Source organism: Elgaria multicarinata, chromosome 5 (genome assembly GCF_023053635.1).
Source record: "Elgaria multicarinata webbii isolate HBS135686 ecotype San Diego chromosome 5, rElgMul1.1.pri, whole genome shotgun sequence".
In the NCBI taxonomy this organism is placed as follows: Eukaryota; Metazoa; Chordata; class Lepidosauria; order Squamata; family Anguidae; genus Elgaria; species Elgaria multicarinata.
In genome coordinates, this window is record NC_086175.1 from 53,766,472 (window position 1) to 53,786,973 (window position 20,502).

A 20,502-nucleotide genomic window follows, 5' to 3' on the forward strand; every position below is an offset into this window, starting at 1 on the left:
TTAAGTCCCATTGAAATCAATAGGGCATGTTTGTTGCAACTAATGGCACTTTAAATTGCTTTGGACTTGGGCTAGTTTTTTCCTTCTTTCTGACAATATTTGAAACATTCAAAATGTCTCAACTTGTTCTTCTTAAGTCTTTTGCTTATAAACTAACCATATTTCGTTAATTTTTCCTCATGTGACTTGGCTTGCAGTTTTTAAATTATCCTTGCAGTAATCCCCTATATTGTTTTCAGTACTTGCATTATTTGTAGAGCTGAATGAAAGGGTCTCAGTGACCCTTTCATTCATTTCATACAGAGACCCTAATAGCTCCACACAAATCCATAGTACTTGGTCACTGTCAAAGATACATGTCGCTCCCGACTTCCAGGTATGCAGGGTTCTGATGGCCATGTTTGACACCAAAATCTGTTGCACAAATCGAGGTTATTGAAACCCCTACAACAACAATTACTCCATCATTTCTACATCCTTCACTTCCCCCCCTCATTTTCATGATGTATTTTCTGTTCTGTTTTGTTGATATTCACAATAAAAAATTATTTATTTTAAAATCCTTCACGTCTTCATCTTGCTGCTAAAATTTTACTACAAACACTGGCTAGCTGTTATTAGAACTGTCCTTATTCCTTTCATCCTGATTTTTAACTCTTTTGTTGAATTCCTGTTTTCCAGGGCTGCTTCCTAACCAATTTTCCGTTACCTAGTTATTTGCTCCTACCTGTAGCACTTAGGCATGTATCCACCTCTCTATTATCAGTGAATTCTAATTCATCAAAGATCAAGAAGTTCTTTGTCTAACTTTGAATGCATTTGTAATCATTACTAGATCTGTATTGCTGATTTCTTCATTCCGGGTAAATGAAGATGTCCTTTACCTAATTTCTTTTCTATTTTCTGGCACAAGTATCTTTTGCATTTCCCCCTTCTGTCACTGCTTTCCGCTTAACTGCTGCATGAGCCCCTTACTACATTGTATGTTCAAAACCTTAACAAGGTACAGTAATTATTTTCATCAAATGTTTGCTCTTAATATATATTATAACATTTACTTGATTGATAAAATTCTTTGTTTCAAAGTTTGAACTTTTAAAATGCATTTGTTTAATTAGCTTGCTTTCTGTATCACAGTTTTAAGTGTGATGTTGGGTAATTTAATTCAGGTGTAGATCATGGCAGTTTCTACATCTGCCTTTTTTCCAGGGATCGTCCCGGGATCATCCCTGTCCATGCAAATGACACACAGGGAATCCCAGAACCCTCCATTTTCCTGGGACAATCCTTAGGTGTAGAAAGGGCCTATGATATACTGGTAGATCTCTGGGTAATTCGCAGGAGATCACCAAGGGTTTCCAACTCCCAATTTTTTAAGGGCAACAACGGAAAGATTACCCTCCCGCTCTCCCCCCACCCCCATGTGAATTAGGATGATGAGATGGTAGAAATACTGGAGTGAAAACCAGAAGTGGATTTTTGTGTGACAAGATGTAAGCTCAGTTTTGGTACCAAAACCAAATGACTGGGCCGAGCATGAGCTCAGAGAGGCACCCATGTTCCTTAGTTCCATGACCATGTTCCCCTTGAGTGGCTCCCACATGGTTGAGGCAACACATAAATGACTGAATTATGCAGACTGGGGCCAATTACACATATTTTCATCACTGTTTCAGCACCCCCTCTCAGTGGGGTGCCTGTTCTGCGGACAGGACCCTTGTCATTGGCCCCAACCCACAGGGTTGGGTCACTTAGACATTATCCTTTTTGGAGAGCAATTCCCATGAGGCTGGGTTAATGTTTAAAGATGAAGGGTTTTAACACACTCTTGTTGGTTTTAACATTGGTACAGAGCATATCAAATGGCAGCCATCTAATGGAGTACCATAAAATAGGACTGTTTTTTCGCCGGGGGGGGGGGATGAAATTATGCCATGGGATCTTTTTTCATTAATTAGGAAACAACAGCAAACTGTATGTGTTGCCTGCATATAACCTGTTATATGCAGGCAACACATAAACTGTAGAACATATTGTGGCCCTGGCACTGCAGCACTAACATCTGTTATATCTTATGTACAAAATGTGCCCATCCATATAATTAATAATAATAATTTATAAAGTTCAGAGTTGCAATATTAAAAGCACTTTACATACTAGCCCAGTAACTCTTACAACAACCCTATCAGGTAGGTCAGAATTACAGTCTCATACTGCAAGTGAAAGGAGACTGATGCTAGGAAGAAGCAGTTTGTTTAAGGCTATCTGGCAAGTTAATGTCAGAGTCAAATTTTGAATAATCAGTGTGGGTTATATCCAATATTAGTCCTACTTATAGTAGACCCATTGAAATAAATGGGACTTAAAGTATTTAGCCACTACACTATATCAGTGCTGAACTAAGGTAGATATACTAGATATGAATTATGTTCAGGTGTGCTGCATGTTAACATATCAGTAGACTCCTTCCGAAGGAGACGGGCTTTACAGGCATGGACAAAAGTAATCTGAATCATATGGAAACCACTCCACAGAAATACATTACTGAGAGGCAAGAACTGCACTACCAGTGCGATATATGATGCAGACTTTCCAGGACACCAAGCAGGGCATGGGAGAATTTTTTTAATTTTTAATTACTATATTTTTATAGAAATGTTTTAGTAACAAAAAAAAAGTCATGTGAGTGCAATCTAGAGAGAGTGAAGTACCATAAGGCTGAAATCTTGGGCATATTTAGTGTGTATAAGCACCATTTAAGGAACTTGAACTTCCTGCCCTGGTTTCATCTAACAAACCATGGGTTTGTGAGCACAAGTGATATGTGTGCTGGGTCCTGCCTTCTCGCCTGCTTCCACTTTCTGAAACAACCTAGGCACCTCCATTGTCATCTCATGTGAACCCAGCACTTTGGATTGCTTAGAGTTAAACAACCCAGAGTTTTAAGTAATAACAGATCATGGATTTTGGAAAGCAGAAGCAGGCAGGAACCAGCATGCTAGCTTACATATACTCACAATTTAAAATTCTGAACATAGGTAAAACATAGGTAATACTGTAAGTTCTGATTAAATCAGTGAGGCTTAAATGCTTTGTTTTCCATTTTGCAAAGTCCAGTTTATTTCAATGCAATTTTGTTTCAGTAAGTACATATTTTTACCACGGACTGTGGTAATGGCTTTGCAAATAATTGGATCTAAACTTCCTACCCTAACGCCATCTACATTTTCTCCAGTTACAGAGTTTTCAGGTTGTTCTTAATTAATTGATTTTTAAACTAGATAGATAGATAGATAGATATAGTTTTGACAAATTGATTTCACTGCTTACTTAAATTATTCTTGTATTTTGTTTCTCATGTGGCACAACAGAAAAAATCGCTGTAAGTGAAACTAGAGTTCCTTTTTGTGGTGGGTCTTTCCCCCCCTGCCTGTAAAGCCCATTGTATGTGTGTGTGTGTGTATGTAGATTTTTGTTTTTGTGTTTTCTTCAGTATTGTGTGCATATTGGAAGGACAGAATATATGCTTCATTGGTTTCATTCAAAATCTTCGTATGTGTATCCACTGTAACCCTTTCTAGTTGCTGCAGTATTAACCAGTAGTGCAGTGGTATATTTGGAAGTCCAGGAGCTTATCATGACAGCTCCTACAACAGGAATTGGGGACATGTAGCTCTCCAGACATTGTGGGACTACAATTCCCTTCATCCCTCACCATTGTATGCCAATCAAGAGCAGTCCAAAATGCAGGCAGATGTGTTGATCCATTTTATTTATTTATATTTATAAATATGCCTTAGTACATAGCATAATACCCAATTTATTAGGATCTGTGGAAAAAAGTGGTGGACCTTAGCTTCCCTGCATTTGTGCAGGGAAGACTTGCCATTTAATATTTGCTGTTAATTGCCTTAAGATTCTGTTTTGAAGCTTCTTTCTTAACATGCTGATAAGCTGTAGCCGAGGAATTTTTAAAAAGCTGTCATCAAAATATTAAAATTCAGAAAACGTCATACTACTTAATGACTCTGTTTCTGTAATTCGAGTAACCAACCTGACTTATCTTGATGACAGCTTTGCTGTCCATCAACTGATGTCTCAGGCTTCATGATAATTAAATCAAATCACCCTATAGGATATGCCAAACTGGTGGTGGTGTGTATATAAGTAATTAAGATCACTAATCTCTCAAAAAATTAAGGTCTAGTTTATCAGATATGTAATCCTCTAGTAAGGTACATTTTAATTTTTTTGTTATAGATTTTTAATTTTAGTTAATTATATTTATTTATTTATTTATTAAACTTATATACCGCTCCCATAGCCATGGCTCTCTGGGCAGTTTACAGAAATTCTAAAATTGAGGTAAAAACAAGTATACAAAATTTAAAACACTAAAACACAGAACATACATACATAAAGCATTAAAAACCGATTAAAAACTAAACATGTGGGTAATTAGGATGTGCCGCCATATGCCTGGGCAAAGAGGAAAATGCTCTATTGGTGTTTTTTCTGTTTGCCTGCTGCATGAGTTTTTGTGCCTTTTATTCTCAAGCTGTGTTCCTGCTAATTTTTAGTAAGTTTTAGCTAGCACCAAATTATTTTTTGTGATATTCAGGTATTTATTTACCTGGCTTGCAAGCATCAAGAAAAATACTAAGCTTCAAAATTTATAATATGTTTGAGTTTTGTAACATTTCCATGTTACATCTTGTTTGTTTATATATCATATCCTCTCTTGCAATTTCCAAGTTACAGTATCCTGTGGTAGAAAATCTGCTAGTCTGTCTGCTTTTTTTGACTATACAGTTACCTTTTTTTTGTCCTTCTCTGGCCATCACAATTTCATAAAAATACTACAGTTTTGCAACACCATTTGAGAAAAATAACATTGGGGAGCATAATTTTTCTCTGTATTTTATTCCTTTAATCTCTGCTAATGATTGAGAAATTTATTCTTCTTCCTGGTAAGGAGTAACTGGATGCTACAAACTGTTTCCAAGGCAGTTCAGCTGGGAAGTGATCACTTCATTTCCAGGTTTATTGATGCTACTGCTAAGTTAAATTCTGTAGGTTAAGGATAAAATCCAGCATAAGTCCTACTGGGACCCAGTTTCCACATAATGGTTTGTTGTTGGATTAACTGCTTGGCTGTTTAGCCCATAAACAACCCAGCACTCTGGGTTTGCACATCACACTCACAACCTCTGATCAGGCTGACTGGAAGTCGTTTACAGAAAATGGAAGTGGCTTGTATCTCAGCAAATCAGTTACTTAACCCTCAACTTTCTATTGTTATGTGCATCATGACCCTTGGAATAGACCCATAGAAATGTTGGTCATGAATAACCTACTCCCAGTCATTTCAGTGAATCTACTCTAAATAGGATTCATGTTGGATTTTACCCTAAGGTTTAGTTCTATGCATTTTGTAAACTACTAGAAGAAGAGAGGTGTTATTTGGTCCTGAGAAACCACTAGGATAATGTGGCAGGGTATAAATATAACAAATCTAAAAAATAAAAGTAAAGACGCAGTAAAAGAAATGGATTTATGGAAAATAAGAGCCCTGTTATATCTGTCCAAAGATTGATCTAGTCCACTATCCTGTTCTAATCCTATGGCCAATCAGATGGCTATAGGAAGCCAACAACCATAAATGCTATTCATTGATGTTTTCCCCTTGATTTTTTGGATCCTACTTTTCACTTGCAAGCCTTTTAAATAGATGTTGATTTTAATATTGCAGAGCAGGCAGTGAAGTCTGCACTTAGTCATTAAGGCTACAATCTTATGCTGTAATAAGGCTACAATCCCAGGGATAAACAGTGGAGGCAAATATGCACAGGATGCTTAGTATATTCTCTTACTCCCATAGATGTCATAGACCAACTAGTTGCTTAGTGATAGGTTGGTGCCCATTTTCTAGTAGAAAATGGGCACCAACCTATCACTAAGCAACTAGTTGGTCTATGACATCTATGGGAGTAAGAGAATGTCCTATGAGAAGTCCTATGAGAAGTCCTATGTACATCTTATGTACCTATCTCCTGTGTTGGATTATGAATGTTTTTTTCAGAGCTCGTCCAAAACCAATGAGACAAGCTGATCATGACTTAATTTAAATCCCTTTGATTTCATTGGAAACTAAATGCAACCAATTTAATCTGAATCCAACCCACTGGTTATAGATTCTGTACATTGCAATTTTCTTGTGGAATAATGACTTGCATTCACAGTGCATATTCATTGTATGACTTGAAAGCTACATGGTGAATATCAGTGGATTAGACCAATGAAAACGGACAGTATGTTGCCTTATGAACATATTATTTATGCATGGCTTTAGCAATTTATTTTGCTTTCTGTTAGTTTTGCAATAAACTTCCCAAATAGTAGTGTGTATTGTCACCAAAGAAGCAAGTGGCACAATCTAGTCAAAAATAAGGTTGTGCTCAACTGTTGATTGAAATAAGTGAGTCTTTAGCAGTGTTTATTTTATTGTGAAAAGGGCAATATCTTAAAACCTGGGTGGAACCATGGCAAGTTTAATCTTATATTTGTATTAACTACCTAGATGTAGTTTTCCTTTTCCCCCCCTTGTAAATGGATGAGAAAACCAACCTGACATTGTCTTTGCTGTTTTCCCACATTATAGCGGTGACCCTCCGTGAAGACAGTGCTAGAAGGTCAGAGAGAAGAGCCAGGCGAGTCTCAGCATGTCTGTCCAATTATTCACTGGCTAGTGACAGTGGCGTGTTTGAAGCTTTAAGCAAAAGGTCAGGTTGTATAAATGTGTTGTAAATTGGAACTGTACTTAACATCCTCCTCTTAAAAGCAACAAAAATACTTGGTAAAGTCTTGTTTATTCTATTACTGAATATGACAAATGGCTAATAATTTAACATGTTTTAGCAGGGTGAATTTTACCTGGTTCTCTGTGTCACTTTGGCTGCTGGCTGACTATAATGTTTTATATTTTTTCTTAACTTGCTTAATAACAGCTTTCTTGCAAACTCCTTTTGTTCCCTATGCTAGTTGAGGTACCTGTTGAAGTTTGTTATTTGAGCAATTTTTAAATTTGAGTTTTAAAAAGCAGTAGAACATGATGAAAGATAATGAGAAAATAATGGAAGATAATACTTAGGCTGCTTCCAGATGAGGCTTTTATGACATCATAGCCAAGTAAGGGGGGCTGTCTGTCCACTTGTAGCCCTCCCATGTTTCCCACCACTTCTTCCATCTTTTCCTGTTGCTACAGACAATCCATTAAGAAAAGAATAGCTTCCCCATGCCTTGTCATTGGAAGTGCTAAGAGAATCTCCCTCCAGAAGCATCCATTGTTTACAAGAATAGCAGTTGTAAATGAAAAGCTATCGCTTTGCAAAAGGGAAAACATTTATGGATTAGGTCCAAACACCAAAACTATACACAACAAAATATCTGGAGCAAGTCTTACAATAATGCGAAGATATCCCAAAACTACATATCTATACATGGGGTGCATGCAGTTCTCCATTAAAAAGCAAGCCCTAATACCTGGAATGCTCTCTACAACCACTGCAAGCTTGGACATCTAAACTGGCTTGCAATTAGCTTCTGCCAGTGCTTCACAACGTGGAACACCATGTTCTCCAGCCTTTGGGCCTTGCTTCGCATATGTTGCCTATAAACAGTTCAAAATAGGGAAACAATTAAAATAGTGGCAAGTGTTTGTACAAACGGAAAAAATGTCTGAACTTCAGTTCACTTTTCATGTACCACAATCTTATGCTATGTTTGAAATAGTCCTTCTGTGAATGCTTTGAGTAGAAGGATACCTTTGGAGCCAAGCAATATTACACCCGCAAACTCTGTTATCAAAGTAAAGTCTATTGCAGAGACTTGCCTTTAGGTTGGTGCAATGTCCTGCTGCCTGTCCATTAGCCAACTTCAAATCTTGGTGAAGAATGAATCCTAGTTAGCATTAATTATGGTTAAGTTGTGTCAAACAAACCTAACTACTAACCAGGGGAGAAGCAGAGGGAGCACAAAGCTCCACTTGTGAAGGTTGCTCTGTCTGTCTTGGGAAGATTCCTACTTCTGCTGCAGCCCTGTTCAGGAGAGTTACGTGATGCTCTGGAAAGGCTCAGGGAACAGCAAGGAGGACAACAGGAGAAAAACATCCCCTTAACTTAACTGTTCATAAGTCTTAGGATCCAAGCCATTGGTTCCAGCATTTGATTGTCATAATGAAGGACTGTATAAAACAGTCTTATTATGGCAAGTGAGGCCCCTAATAGCTTAGAGGATGAATTCATTGCTATTTATGGCATGCAACATTTATAAGGCTCTGAGCCTATTGGATAGGATGGGATATAAATCAGATTAAAAAAAAATGTATGCAGAAGGTCCAAGGTTCAATCCCTAGCATCTCCAGTTAAACGGATCAGGTAGCAGGTGCTGAAAAAGACCTCTGCCAAAGACTGTGATAAGCCTCTGTCAGTCAGAGAAGATTGTTCTAGACTACACAGGTCTCTCCTCAACTTGGTGCCCTGTGTTGAACTGCAGCTCTCAGCATTCCCAGCCAGCATGGCCATGTGTTGCAGTCTAACACATCTGGAGGGGAAGGCTATCAAATAGTTAAGACAAATAGTTTGACTAGTATAAGGAAACGTCCTATGATTCTACTGAATGGTTTTTTAAAAAATGATCTATTAACAATAGACATAGGCCTAGTTTGCATGTAATGACATCTGAGAATATGGGTTGTCATTGAATCGCAGGTTGTTTTGAATCTTCAGTTGTCGTTATATGCGAACCCTCCACTAGAGTTTAACTATGGGTTGCTAACCACAAACAACACCAGAGTTCACAACCTAACAACAAACCATGGGTTCTCTTCCTGGGTGGTTCATATTATTTATAATACTAAAGCACTGCTCCAGTGCTAGCATTTTTATCCCTTATTTTCCTTATCACGTAGGAATGACGATGTTGAAGAAACACTGTACAGTGATGCAGTCAGTAGTGAAGAGCCAAAAATGCAAGTTGGGTTTGTGTGAGTATTCTTCTCTTCCTGGACTAATATACATTGCTATGATAGCTGTTCATGTGTTGCCAAAATGCGAAACATCCTTAATGGTTAAGGAATTTTGATATTTGGGACTTTTGATAAGTGGCGAATGAAAATCACCCAGGCTCTGCTTTGTTTAGAATGTATGCTTGTTCCAAATGAGAAGACTATTATAAATTATTTTTTTTAATTTAATTAATGTCATTTATTAGAATTATTGTATTTATTTGATTTTTTGTAAACTGCTGACACCTTTTATGTACAGCGCTTTGTAATAAAGCGCTATATAAGTGATGATGATGATGATGTAGAGAAAATCACCAGATCACACGTGGCAAGGTGGGATTCAAGTGATTCACCACAAACATCCAATTCATTATGGCTTTGACACATAAATCGTTTTAAAGAGATCAGATTCATCAATCCTAGATCTTGGGATGGGGGGGTGTCAGAAGGGACCACTAATAATTCTTGCATTCCTTTCTCTTTTGTTCATTGTGTATATGATTTTAAGAACCTCGTTTCATCATATGATAGCTTATTACTTTATTAATTGTCAGCTAAATAAGTGCATGTAAAGACATGCCTGAAGAAGTTGGCAATATTCATCAAATCCTGAGTGCCTTAAAAGCACTTCTGGAGTCTCTTGCCAGATTGAACATTCTCACTTGATTCAAACAATACAATCCTGACTTTAAACAGTGTTTCATCTTTGTAGCCTCTGTGCTCCAGCTTGTATTGGCGATTTATTGTACAACTTTTTTCAGGCATGACAGCGGAAGTGAGTGTCTCCTGGTCCATGTGTTGCAGCTAAAGAATTTTACTGGCATTGCTGTGAAAGAAGGTTGTAAAATGTAAGCTGAAATATCTGCATAGTTTGATTCATTGCTGTTTATCCCTTCAAATGTCGAAATCAAACACAACTACTTGACTTTGTAGTTTTTGATAGATAGTGGTTAATTCACTTTTTGATTAATGTTGGAAAACTTCATAGAAATGAATACATTTACTTGTATACGCCTAACAAGTGGGGGAAATAGATATCTAACAACTTTAAAAACAATAGAAAACCATCAAAGGGCACATTATCATGCTACTCTATTACAAGCCAGGGAAAGCTTGCATAATCGGGTATGTTTTCAGGAGGCATTTAAAACTCACCTCATTTTATGCCTTCTGAACCGCATGGGGGAGAGAGTTCCAGAGAGTGGGTGTCACTACTGAGAAGGCCTGCTTTCAAAATATTCACATGGCAACACTCTGTCAGTTCCAGAAAGACTAAAATCTTCTCCTCTGAGGATCTTAAAAGGTTGTCTGGGTGTATAGAGGAGAAGGAGGTCTGCTACGTAGCCTGATCCCGAGTTGTTTACTGCTTTGGCTGTTAATGACAGAACCTTGAACATGACTTGGTAGCTAATAGGAAGCCCGTGCAGCTCTTTTAACATAGGTGCAATGTGTATATAGCTAGATGTCATATACACATGTCAATATTTACCAAAGTTCAGACATTTGCTGTAACATCTACAAGGATTTGCAGCCCTTTTAAAACCCACATTAAATCTAAGTTGCATAGTGAGCAGAAAATTATGTTTTGTTCCATCTCACTTAGCAACTTAAAATAATTTCCTATTACTACTACAGTTTGTCAGCTATTACTTTCTTTGTATTTTTGCCATTTTCAGACATGTGAGAATATATTTACCATCTCTTGAGTCAGGCATATCAACCACTTACTGTTCTAGAGCTTTGGAATTCCAAACTCCCTTAATATTTAATGAAGTCTTCCAGATTCCTGTACATTCAAGTATCTTGAAGTTAAAATCACTGCAACTTTATATCTGCTCAGTTGGCCAACATCAGCAAGAAGAACTGTTGGTAAGGGGTGCCTTTATGTAAAAATAAAAAATGACACTATGAATTCTTTTAAATTGTAAATGAAGGGAATGATTTCCTATTTCTTCCTATTTCTGTGTTCAAAGGTGGCTCAAATTTAACATAATTGTCAATATAATTCCTGTTTTGTGGACAATAAGTCTGCTGGTACTGTGACACAGTTTAACAAAGGGTTACATTATGGGGTGTTCATATGCAATATTCAGCATGTTAAAACAAAATTTGATGTTTAGTCATATCACTAGTTAATCTGAGGCCTCTTCTACACCAAGCAGGCTATTGCACTATGAAAGTGGTAGGAAAGTAGTATATAAAAGACAGAAGCCACACTAGTGCTTTATAGCGGTATTGAAGTGCACTGACAACTGTTGGGGCCTATTGGTACATACTATATACCACTTTCATACCACTATATCCTGCTTGGTGTGGCTCCTGCTTTTTATATACCACTTTAATACTGCAATATCCTGCTTGGTGTAGATGAGGCCTAAGTTTTCATTTTTTCATCCATGTCCCTTTTTTAAGTGGATTCAGTTTTGTGGTTTGAAGTGACATGCAGTCATACTTAGAGAAGACCCATTGAAATCAATGGAAGTTGAATTAATCATGTCTAATCTTAAATTCCATTATTTTGATGGGTTTACTCCAAGTATGACTAAGTCTGGATCAAACCCCATGGTTTGTGCTTTCTGTAGTGTAAAACCCAGACAATGGTTTGAGATTCCAAATGTACACCTGGCAAACTATTGCTTAGAGCTGCTCCTTGGCTTTTGTTTTCTGTCCTCATAAAGCTGAATGCTGAAGGTTCACTCCCATTTCCATGGTGCAGCAACTTGTGCAGGAGGAGTACTATCTATAATTTTGATTTGTAAATTAAGGTATTATACAAAGCCATTGTTAACGGATACCATGGTTTCTAATTCTGGTTTTCCAGCAGATCACGCACTATGGTTTGTCAATGAAGGCATCATGCCTAATCACAGTTAAGCTTCCTTAACTAAGGCTTAGTGTGATGTCTGCATTGAGCCAGTGTATGGAGGTAATATTACTAAATCACATTCCTGTTCTTTAAGGTTAATATATTGTGTCTCCTGAAATATCAAAGTAATGTCTCGCAGGTCTCATTTGGTCCTAATACTAACCTGGATAGGCTGTGATTAATCTTAACTATGGTTAACTGAAACAAGCCTGTTTCAAACCTTGGTTAATGAAGCTGGTTTTCTCAGCATAGGAAGCTGCCTTATACCAAATCAAACCATACTATACTGTGTGATTGAAAACTGAAGTAACAGCTTCCAGTTTTTGCCTCATGGATGGAGAGGGCAGTGGGGAACACACAAGCTCAAAGCTCATTATTTTAATGCTAAACATTACTCAGTATTGTGTCTGAACAAGTATACTGCCTTAGGATATCAGTATTTCTTCATGTTGATATATGGATGAAAATGTGTTAAATGGAAAGCAATTTTTTAATATGCAGTTAACACTGAATTCTTTGAATAATCTACTATAATATATTAGTTATTTTAAAAGGAACTGTTTGTAATGCCCTGTCACAACAGGTCATCTTAAACTATGAGAACACAGTATCCTCATCTTAGGACTTTGTAGAACTTTATTTTAGAACATCTCAGACTCAATGGTATCCAAAAGGACATGTACATTCCTGACATTTTTGTTTATTTTCAAAGACACCTTTGTAGAATACCATCCTAAAAGTCCCCAATTGCTCTTTGAACATCACAGAATCTTAAGTGTGGAAGCTTTTCAATGGAGAATTGGTCCAGGGAGGACAGAAAGCTAAAGCACATGTATTGGTGGTGTTTCCTTTTGAAAAGCTCTTGCAGCTAATTGCAAACTGGTTTTTCAACATGGAGGAGTTCAAAAAGCAATGTGAGTGGTACAAGAATGAATACAGAATATCAAGGCAAAGATAGCACTGGGTAAACAGGGACAACCTTATAGAACAGGAAGCACACCTCTTTGGGGATTTCAGTGAGTATTGTCTCTTAATAGGAAATAGCTTTGTAAGTAAGAAATGTTTTATCTAATATTATATTTGCATATTTTGCTTCAACATCTTCACAGGGCATTGCTCAGATTAACCTAGCTGAATATGAAAGTTCTAGTGAAATGCAGCTTCACTGGTTCCCTATCCAGATCTTCACTGGTTCAGATCACGAAGAGACAAAAGACAAACACCAGTGTGAAGACAATGCTTCTCAGTTTTTTGAAAACAAAAGTACAGGGAAAATGGTATGGTCATATATGAACATTAGTAAAATTTCTCATGTATGTTTTCTTGTATGTTGGGGAAACTTGTTCTTAGGACGTTTCGTACTAAAGGCAAAGATGAGGAAAATACTTTACAGTGTAATATGCCTGGCCTGGTGGATAAAACAGGTCCAGAGTCACTTGCATTGTTGGGAGCTCCTTTTCATCAATGGAACTATTCAATTGTAATTGTTTTGTCGGTCATACGTAAGTGTGAACGTGTCCGAAGAATATGTGTGTGTGTGCGCGCGCGCATTCACTCACTCTTCTCTATAATCAACTATATGGTGATGTTTAGAGCATTCTGGAATATTTGAACTAGTCCATATCTCAATATTTAAATTGTAATTTAACTTAACATAAGCTGTTTGTTGAGAAAAGGTAAAAAGAACAAAGGAAAGTGTTTTAAATACAGCAAAAATGCTTTGGTCCAGAGAAATTCCCAACCAAATATATTTTATAATGCATCATTCAAAGATCCTTTCTAACCGTTTGAACTCAGTCATTCCTGTTCATCCTTTGAAAAGTTAACTTATATTTTTCTGTTCAAGAAACTTAGTGACACTTTGTTTGAACTTCACTTTCCATTCTAGGATGCTGTGACTGCCCTTTTAGCTAGGACCACAGCTCAGCTGGAAGCTGTGGAAAGAGAGCTAGCAGAGGAGAGAGTGAAATTGGAGTACACAGAAGAGGAAATTCTAGAGATGGAACAAAAAGAAGATCAGCTGGAAGCTGTGTCAGAGAGGTAACTTTAAAAAGAAGTCACGCTTAAGCCACGGTTAAGCTGAGAACACTTTTGCAGCAAATGGTTAGTGGGTGTGTTTAATCTGTAGTTATGTAGCTACCATGGTTAGGAATGGTTCTCACAATATGCTAAGCCACAGTTCACAGAACACGGTAAACCATAATGTTTAGCTCAAAATGCTTAACCACCATGGCTTAGTGTGTTGTCTGAACAGGGTCAAGGAGTAATAAACTTGCACATTCATTTCTTTGAAGCTGGTGTTCTCTGATTCATAACAACAAAAAGAGGTGTTATATAGTTGTCACTGGGGCTGGTATTCTGCAAGTATTTTTTCAGGGTATATCTGATAGATATACACTGCAAAAATTTAACATACAAAAAGCAAATGTGAAATTTAATTATTGGAACACATTTTTAATTGCTTTTATGTATCTGGCCAATATGATCAAATGGCTTGGGGCTAGGTTATCTGAAGGATCAACTCCTCCAGTATCTTCAGACTCAGATCCTAAGGTCCTCATTTGAAAGCTTGTTTCTGTCAAATGAGGCAGTGCAGAAGACTACAAGGGAGGGCCTTTTCAATGGTAGCTCTTTGTCTGTGGAAGGCCCTTTTAAAAAGGCTGACCTGGTATCTGCATTATAGTCTTTTGGCTCTAGATAAAGGCCTTTTTAAGAACTGTGCTATGTTGTTGTTTTTAAAGTATCTTTGGCCTATATTATGGTGCTGCTGATTTTATGTTAGCAAATCGGTTATTTGTGCTGCTTGTTTTGACCCCTTGCTGCTGTTTTGATCTTGGTTCAATTATGTTCTGTTTTCATCATTGACCTGGTTTGCATGACACATCATACCTCATCCTGGGTTATTTAACCCGCAACGAGCCACAGTGCTCATAGTGGCCACTTTGCACATCCAATCCCCGCTTAGGGATCATCATGTCATGCGAACCTGTGAGCATGGGTCATGCCTGTTATTTGACTCTCGCATAACCCATGCTTGTCGGGTTTGCACAACACAAAAATCCTTGAGCAGAGGTTGGACATGCAAAATGGCAGCCGCAAGCTCCCTGCATGTGCCGCTGCCTTGCCATGGGTTAAATAACTCATGTTGGGCTGTTGTGTCATGTGAACCAGCCCATTATTTACTGTTTTATATTTTGTTTTTTTATTTAGCTGTACATTGCCCATAAGACTTTGATTATTGAGCAGTCTAAAAGTATAAAAATAATATGTTAAATTAAATCATTGTAAACATTTTGCTTACAGGAGTTGGCAAGCAGAATCAGTTGACAGTGGATGTAGTAATTGCATGCAGATCAGTCCTCACCCAGAGTCCTACTGTGGCGAACTGTTACAAAGTCATATGTATGCACCTCAGACAGATCAGTATGCCTCTGGAAAAGCCCAGCCTCCACCTCTAAAGGCAAGTGGAGATAATTGCATTTCTGCTTCAGTTTTTGCTAATCCTTAACTGAGCTAGGTCTGGGATATCTTTCCAAGTCATACACCCTCATTTTCTTCTCCCTAGACCCTTGTCTTCAATACTCTTGTTTGTCTTGCAATGGGACACAGCTCTATCAGCCTGTAGATCTTCCTGTTTGTTCAGCTCTTAACTAGTCTGATCTCTTGGGGGAATTCTGGCCTTCTCATCACTGCTACTGATATTCTGGTAACACTTTTCATGGGTCCATGTTATATTTATAGAGACTTTTTGATGTCTGGCTGAAGATTTCCAACCTGTTATAATGGAGCTTAGTACATTTGAATTATTTGATTTTATAATAATAATTATTATTTCACTATAGAGATCCTACACATTCTGTAAATGCCCATTTGAAAGTTACTGTGCTTTCTTTTACAGAGATAAGTATTGTAAAACATGTGGCTTTGATCTTCACTTTAGGTGGATAAGGAGACTAATACAGAAGATGTCTTCCCAGAAGAATCAGCTTTGCTTCATAAAAACAGAACGGGCCGTCGATCCCGAGGGTCTACATTTGTTCGTAGTAGCACAATTGTTCGTTCACAGACATTCTCGCCTGGTGCCCGAAGTCAGTATGTTTGTCGAGTGAGTAGAAATTGTGATTGAACAATCGGCCTGGGACATTGCCTTAAAACTTTAAAATACTGTATCATGTGCTCTAACCTTTGGGCCTTTGCCTTACCAATAGAGCAACTGCTTTTCATACATTTTCAGGTTCAGTTTCCAGCATCTTTCATTTATCATAGCCAGTAGGGGGGGAGGAGAAACTATTTCCTGATACCCAGGAAAACTGCGTTTAGGACCTTTTCTCAGTTAGCGAACACAGATCTGAAAATCTCTCTGACATTGAAATATAAAAAAATCTGTCTGACGGAGGGCTGCTGCATACATTATACTTGTCGCAGACTCAAGTGTGCTATAGAACAGCCTTCCCCATCTGTACCCTCCAAATTTACAATGACCATCATACTCAACCAGCAGCCAGGTTGGGAAAGGCTAACTAACCAGGCCTGCTCCTGCTTAGTTTCCAAGATCGGACACGTTCAGGGCAGTATGGCCATAGACAGGGAAAGGCTGATATAGAAGTAGGAAAATACTGATAATATTAGATCTTATTCCCCACTCACCACTATATAGACACATGATTGCTTGTCTAGGGACTGAAAAGCCAACTGCCTGCACCCACTGCTTTCTTCTCCTGAAAACTTTAAGAACGCTGTTGCCTTCTTCTACCACTTGCTTACCCATGTGACTTTTTATGGGAAGGATCCTGGCAAGCTGCCTTTGAAGATGCCGGTGCCATTAGTCTCCCAGAATGCTTCCTGGCAAATGTAATATTCCCTGCAGCTGATTATGACTAAAAGGAAAGAGGAGCTTCTGGAGGCATCTTTTTTTAAATGCTCTTTTTTTTTAAAGAGAATATTACTGTGGGTTTTGGTGAGGAGACGAGACAACAATCCTAAAATATGTATATCTTACCTTTCCTCTAAGGGAGCCCAAGATGGTGTACATGATCTTCCCTTTCTCCATTTTTTCCTCATGATAATTGTCTTAAAATTGTCTTAAGTGAATTTTAATTAAATAAAACAGTAACTGATACTATATCTTTTTTTCTGTTAGCTGTATCGTAGTGATAGTGACAGTTCCACTCTGCCAAGAAAGTCGCCCTTCATCCGAAATACGTTGGAAAGGCGTACACTCCGTTATAAGCAGGTATATCTGTTAGAATAAATCTGTGATCATCCGTCCTTTGCGTCGCTCAGGCATTTTTCTACAATTAGGTTGGTTTTTTTACTTTGTTGGAATAACATTAAGAGTATTTGGGCATAGTAATGTAATACCAAATGTGTAGTTTTTATTCATGCAATGCAGTTAGAGTTATAAAAAGGGCTTGCACTATTAGACAATTTTGAGTTGATTAATTTAGCCCCTATTAAACAACAACAATTGGCACAAGACAAGAGAGTATAGAATCTCTGTATTCAGCTATCTAAAGTGTGGACTTTGATTCTGTACTTACACAAAGCCTACCTTGCAAATATAACCTATATCATATGCATTGAGCAACATAGGGGAACTTTGGACATTTCAGGGACCTAGTTCCAGACCCCAGACATCCCAACCGTTGCACTGGGCTGCATTCCTGCCACTGTTGCCATGCCACCATATTCAACATTGGTGGTAAAAAAAAAGGCCTTTATAAAGTTCTGCAATCATTTGCCACCAAATTTTGGCAGCAAACCATCTCTTTTTCTTTCTTTTTTTGCTGGCACTGAACTGCATAGTCTGTATGCAGCCCATGGGCCACGTGCTGCCCTCCCCTGACAATTCTTAACTTTTTAGCAAGCCTTCAATTTTTTAAGCACCAAATTTAGAATGGTTAAAGACCATTACTGTGCAGAGGTGACATGGCAGCTTGCAACCATGGTTTGTCTAGACCAGAGTTGGGCAGCTTGTGACCCTCCAGATGTTTTGGTCTAGCCAATGGTGAGGAAAGATTGGAGTTGTAGGCCAAAATATCTGGAGGGCTACAAGTTGCCGACCTCTGGCCTAGACCTGTGCTGTTATTGTTCTCTCCCCCATTTTTCTCTCATGTGAATTCCTTACTACCATAGTTTGTTCTAACAATGGTTTAGCATTACGTCGGCATCAGTGCAACTATGGTTAAAATTAACCAAGATTTGATTTCTTACCCATATTTTGTAAACACTGTTCAAACCTTGATTAGTCCTTGTTAGCCATCACTGTGCTTGCATCAGTGTTGATGTAACTCTAAAAAATGGTTGAAGCAAACTATGGAGAGAAGGAGAAAATTATCCTGCAAAAAAGGGTTTGTGCCAGCCCATGCTTTTGCAAAACATGATTTCAAAGTCTCCCCATTACAACTTGGGTCAATATCTGCATTAACTGAACTGATCCTATTTTATTTCCTTCTACTGTGGTATCTCAGGTACCTTTCATGTATGTAAGAGTACCATACTTTATTGAAAGGGGTGCTTTTTTGTTCATCTTGTCTTACAGCGTTACCATATTTTTATATTACTATCTTAGCAATCATGTAGATCATCTTTGGCTGACCTTATGGAAAGGACATCACTTGACCTGGAGCTGGATCTCCAGGCATCCAGAACAAGGCAGAGACTCTTGAATGAGGAATTATCTATTCTGAGAGAATTGCGGCAGCGCCTGGAGGACGCCCAGCTTACAGGTCAAACTGATCTGCCTCATTGGGTCCTTCGGGATGAACGATTCCGAAACTTGTTGAAGGAAGCAGAAAGGCAGGTATGATATCATGGGGTCTGCAGAAGACTCCGTTCAGGTGTATTACATTGTGCGTAACATGCCTAAAGAAAGAATTGAGTTTTAATGTTTAAATATTTCCAGTATATCTTACCTATAGTAAGATAGTTGTAGAACAGAGTGCAAATATGTATTTTTTTAATATCTTATATACATCATGGATAGAGCTTAAAATTATTGGCAGTCAACATGATTGGTTGCTACTGATAGTTTTCAAGCAGTCACAGTACCAGAAATGCTCATGCACTTTGATGTTAAATCTGCTCCCTACCGCCTCCAAGAGGACAGAATTCCACAGAAATTTTCAGGGGGATTTGTTATAGATTTGTCACAGTAAGGTAGTCCTTATACCAAAGGCAGAGCTGTTCTCACAAAAGAGAGGCAGATATAGTTTATGTCTCAGGTGCTAAAGCAGAAGGTTTAATTTCTTAATGTTAGCTCTAACCTCCTGTCATGACAGAAGACCTAAGTGATCCATATGAATGAGTTTAGGGCCAACTTGAACCAGGATTCAAACTCTTTAGGAGAACAGAAACTCACTGAACTTAATGTGAGTTCTAGGATTGGAAGAAACTTCAACTTTGTCCTAAATAAACTCCCTCAGAACCTCCTATGAAACTATGGAAGAACTTTTATCACTTGCATGGATTTCTGAAAGTGTGGAACACTCAGATTGCTACATTGCCAGAGGCTTTATTTAGGACACCAGCATTCTCTGCATTATAACTGTTACATTTCTTTCTTCTGGCCTAACCCCAGCCCCCTCAAGGAGGTCCTAACTGCTTTGATGTCAGGAAGATAATTAGAATTTACTCTGCATAGGCTGGGTTCACCAGGAAAGAAATAAACAGTCTGGGTCCTAATCCAGTAATGGATTGTGGGAGATTAGTTTCACTTTTGCTAAAATTATGTCCTTTCAGCAATCTTAGTGGTTGTCGTGTGGGAGCCATCTGCAGCATGCCCCGCTGATTATCGTGCTGACATTCACTGCTCATGCTTAGACTTTCTTAGAGAATAGCCTGGTTCAGACAACACGCTAAACCATGCTGCTTAACCACAAAGTGGTTAAGGGAATGCATTAAGGTTAATGCATTCCCTTAACCATTTTGTGATTAAGCAGCATGGTTTAAGATGTTGTCTGAACCAGGCCATTGTGTTTTGGCAGGGGGTCCTTTATTTTGCATTCTGTAGATTGTGAATCTACTGCCATGCATTTGTGCTACTGATGAGTTTTTTATTTGTCCTGTCCTTGGGCAAGTTGAGCTCCAATTAATGAAACTATGTATCTTTAACAACCTGGATTCCTCCAGATATTTTGGCCTAATCATGTCTGGCCATTTGTCATGCTAGATAGAATGTATGGCAGTTGTAGGTCAAAACATCATGAGGAACCCACGTTGGTGAAGACTGATCTAGAGGGTGGCACGGTTAGGGGATATTGGTAGGGGTTATAGGGTTCTATCATCTCGTGCTGTGTCTTTATGTGGTTGACTTGTAACTTACTTTCTCCTTACTGGTTTTGTTAGGCTGAGTGATAGTGTTAGCTTGGAATTGGGGCTTACTATATTTTACTGTTGTTTGCAAGGAATATTAGCTGCAGTTGGCATGGAACTGAGGGGATTTTCTCCCACCTAACCACTAAAAGGAAATATGTTTAGCCCTGCCTTTGAAGTAACCCACATGAGGATGCTTACGTCCACTGGAGAGATGTAGATGTAATAAAACAAACTGTTAGTATAAATCCAGTGTTCT

The 20,502-nt window shown here is 38.2% G+C and overlaps 1 protein-coding gene across 1 annotated transcript in view; it reads left to right on the plus strand.

Moving 5' to 3' along the window:
• The window catches only part of WWC3 (WWC family member 3), a 68,466-nt gene that overhangs the window by 45,856 nt on the left and 2,108 nt on the right, over nt 1-20,502 (plus strand). Inside the window, exons 13-22 of the mRNA XM_063126368.1 lie at nt 6,662-6,782; nt 8,969-9,043; nt 9,826-9,912; nt 10,741-10,933; nt 13,040-13,207; nt 13,819-13,970; nt 15,234-15,390; nt 15,871-16,035; nt 17,071-17,163; nt 18,502-18,732. Of these exons, the coding sequence (XP_062982438.1) occupies nt 6,662-6,782; nt 8,969-9,043; nt 9,826-9,912; nt 10,741-10,933; nt 13,040-13,207; nt 13,819-13,970; nt 15,234-15,390; nt 15,871-16,035; nt 17,071-17,163; nt 18,502-18,732 (1,442 nt within the window). The remainder of the gene's footprint in view (nt 1-6,661; nt 6,783-8,968; nt 9,044-9,825; nt 9,913-10,740; nt 10,934-13,039; nt 13,208-13,818; nt 13,971-15,233; nt 15,391-15,870; nt 16,036-17,070; nt 17,164-18,501; nt 18,733-20,502) is intronic.